A 3491-nucleotide genomic window follows, 5' to 3' on the forward strand; every position below is an offset into this window, starting at 1 on the left:
TATCCTCGCTTCCTTCCACTCCCTTCAGCTGCCGCCGCTTGTCGGGCTCACATGTTTCAGGAGGGATGGCACCGCGTGTGTTGCTTTCCGGCTCCAAGCAGGTGCCTGCAGGAATTATATGTATCTTATGGGCAGTAGGACGCGATGCGAGGCACGACCGGTTTCTCCCTCCTCCTCTTTACACTTTTCAAACAATCTAACGATAGCTGGCATAAAAGTCACGCTGACGCGGATGGCCTTGCCGGAGCATACTTGCCGGTGCATCGATCAACGGGTTCGCACCGACGCTCTACTCAGGATTCCCCTAAGAAGGGTGAATGATAAACCAAGTATTGCGCGGTCTCATAGACATTGATGATGCTAAACCCAGAGTAGCTAGATTGTTGATAAGTGAGAGTGGCAGAGAGAGAAATCTTGTTCCGTTACACCTTGTCCCATTTCCCGAACGGGGCTTGCATGGTGACCATGCTGCCTGAACCATTTGAGGTTGTTGTGCCACCATCCTTCCTGGTTCCCACCGCCGCCGCAACTGCGACAGGGGGGCAAGCGACGGTGGAGCAACATTGCTTCCCTCCCATCCCACCATTCACCGCCTTTTCTCACACCTCACGGATGATGAATCCATCGATGTAGAAAACAATGACGAAGATGACACTGCTTAAACTCTCGTGTTCGCGCAAGCGCTTCCCCCTACTTGGCGCGCCAAGGATGCTATGGGAAAACACGACCACCTATGGGAGCACATTGCACAAAGAGCGGAGGGCGTAGAGCAGCACGACAGCGATCATACGAGAAGTTTTTACCTAGGTTCAGGCCGCCGTGAGGCATAAAACTGTACTCATGCTTTGGTGGATTGATGAGAGGACTGTGGTGGAGACGCGTCGCTCTAGCCCGGCAAGGTTGCCTCGGGGCAAGAGCAGTCACGCGCGAATGACTGTACAAGAGTCTGAATCCTTTCTAAGGTTTCCCTGGCCCTCCATTTATAGATCAAGGGGTCACCACAATGGCAAATCAGTCACTGCATACTGATTAGATAGCAAACAGTGCTATCATACCTAACTGTGCAGATAGTACAAGGGGCATTAAATGCACCGCCTAGTGTCACATCATGGAGGAGCCCAGCAAGCCTTGCCATGATGTTCTTCCACCTTCTTGCCTGCCTGCGTGATACATCTCTGGACGGGTGTCATTTGGAGGTGATTGCCTTCGAAAATGGCTGCCACGTACCAAATAACAACCACTTAGTCACTTGGGGGCTCGACACCGCACCGATCGGTGACTTGCTTTGCTGTGTGGTGGAGCAGTGGAGCCTTAGCTTGGTAATACTCCCTCGACATCCCGAGAAAGCTTGTCGGGGTAGTCTTGAGACTTGTATTCAGGGCAACCTCGACCCCGCCAGGCTCGCCTGCCCGGCAAGGGAGGTTTTTCCTCAGTGGTATCTTGCTCCTTTGGTTGGTCTTGGTCTTCTTGATCCGCCCTTTAGTTTCTCAAAGTGCTATCTCTTCTGCCGAGCCTTGTCTTGAGTGTTGCAACTTGTTTGGATCGGAGGCCCTTTGGGTTAAAGAGCGTTGGATCCACTTTTGCAAGAGCAGTGCAAATTATTTTTGAGTCCCAGCTGCGTAGGAATACTGAAGCTTACATGGATGACATAGTGGTCAAGACCAAGGACATATCAACACTAATTCAGGACTTGGAACAAACCATTGCAAACCTGCTCAGGATCAACTTGAAGCTCAACCCAGAGAAGTGTGTTTTTGGCATTCCTTTTGGCAAGCTACTCGGCTTCTTTCTGTCTCACCGGGGGATAGAGGCCAACCCCGACAAGTTCAGGGCGATTGAGCAAATTCAAGCACCAAAAATAGTCAAGGACGTGAGGCGTTTGACTGGATGTCTTGCCGCACTGAGCACGTTCATCTCCAAGTTTGCTGAGCGCGCCCTGTCGTTCTTCAAAATTTTGAAGAAGGCGGGGCCCATGAAGTGGACCTCGGAGGCGGAAGCAACGCTTCAAGACTTAAAAGCTTACATTTATTCTGTTTCCACCTTTGTCGCTCCTAAACCGCAAGAGCCGTTTCTGCTATATCTAGCGGCAACGAATCAAGTGGTTAGTGCAGCACTGGTGGCACAGCGGGAAATGGAAGAAGGGGCAACTGCAGCTACTATCCTTCCTGGGTAAGGAGGTGAACTAGCCACAACAAGGTTGAGTGAAGATCAGGGGAAAGAAGTGCAGGATAGTGAATGCAATCCCAAGGCTACGGCAAGGGAGAAAGTGGTGCGGCGACCTGTCTACTTGGTTAGCTCCCTGTTGCAGGGGGTTAGATCAAGGTACTCTGGGGTTCAAAAATTGATCGTCGGCCTCATCATGGCCTCGAGGAAGCTGCGCCATTACTTCCAAGCCCACGAGATCATAGTTGTCACCCGTTTTCCTTTGCAACGCATGCTGAGGAACCCTGCGGCCACCGGCAGAATAGTTCACTGGGCGTTGGAATTGTCAAGCTTTGGGCTAAACTATGAAAGTACCTCAACCATTCAGAGAAAAGCATTGGCAGAGTTCATTGCAGAATGGACGCCTACTCCGGATGAAGAGACGCCAGAAACAGTTATCCCCGACAAGGAAGCGCCCCAAGAGTGGATCTTGTACTTTGATGGTGCATTCTCACTGCGGCGCACAGGAGCTGGCTTGATCCTTGTCGCACCCACTGGAGAGCACGTCAAGTATGTCATCCAAATGCGTTTTCCACAGGAGAAAGCTACCAACAACACCGCAGAATATGAGGGACTCCTTGCCGGGCTCAGGATCGCAACAGAATTGGGAATTAAGAAGTTAATCTAGCATGGAGACTCACAACTTGTTGTGAGACAAATAAAGAATGATTACCAAAGCCCATTGATGGAATCATATGTGGAGGAAGTGAGAAAGCCGGACGAGCGTTCTGACGGATTACAAATAGAGCACGTGCCACGTGCGGAAAACAGCATTGCTGATCATCTGTCAAAATGCGGTGTGCAAAAGCTTCCTGTGGAACCAGGGACTTTTGTTCTACACCTAACACAACCCTCAGTATCCCCAGAAACAATGGCCGGAAAGAGGAGGAAACTGGACTCCGGCAAGCCCTCCCGGCAGAGAGTCCCGAAGCCCCCGGTAGAGAGGTTGGCGGGAAGAACTCCACTTGACAGGATGAGCAGCATCCTCTCGCCAAAATACAAGTTCTTGTGGTTGAAATATGCGCTCCTGCGAATGAGGAGGTGCCATTGATCCTTGTTGCCGAGCCTTAGGCTCCTACTTCGACATGACACATAGTCCATTTCCTACAAATTGGAGAACTTCCCAAAGAGCAAGAAGAAGCTGAGAGAGTAGTCTGGAGGGCCAGTATGTATCAGTTCGTCGACAACGCATTATACAACAGGAGGCCCAACGGTGTGATATTGATGTGCAATTGCCGGGAAGAAGGGAAGGAACTGTTGGCAGAGATACATAAAGGCATGTGCGGCTC

General features: G+C 51.0%; 1 protein-coding gene across 1 annotated transcript; it reads left to right on the forward strand.

Annotated features, from left to right (window-relative positions):
* Positions 1-2359: 2359 nt before the first annotated feature.
* On the forward strand, positions 2360-2830 carry LOC147975741 (uncharacterized). The gene has a single exon (XM_087520560.1). It carries the CDS (start codon positions 2360-2362, stop codon positions 2828-2830), a length of 471 nt encoding a protein of 156 aa, XP_087376686.1.
* Positions 2831-3491: the final 661 nt, after the last annotated feature.

This window comes from Triticum urartu, chromosome 4A (assembly GCF_056163025.1).
Source record: "Triticum urartu cultivar PI428250 chromosome 4A, HENAU_Tu73, whole genome shotgun sequence".
NCBI classification, from domain to species: Eukaryota; Viridiplantae; Streptophyta; class Magnoliopsida; order Poales; family Poaceae; genus Triticum; species Triticum urartu.

Bases quoted from the DNA above. Each gene is read 5' to 3' on its own strand.
- LOC147975741 (XM_087520560.1), top strand. From the start codon at position 2,360: ATGGCCTCGAGGAAGCTGCGCCATTACTTCCAAGCCCACGAGATCATA.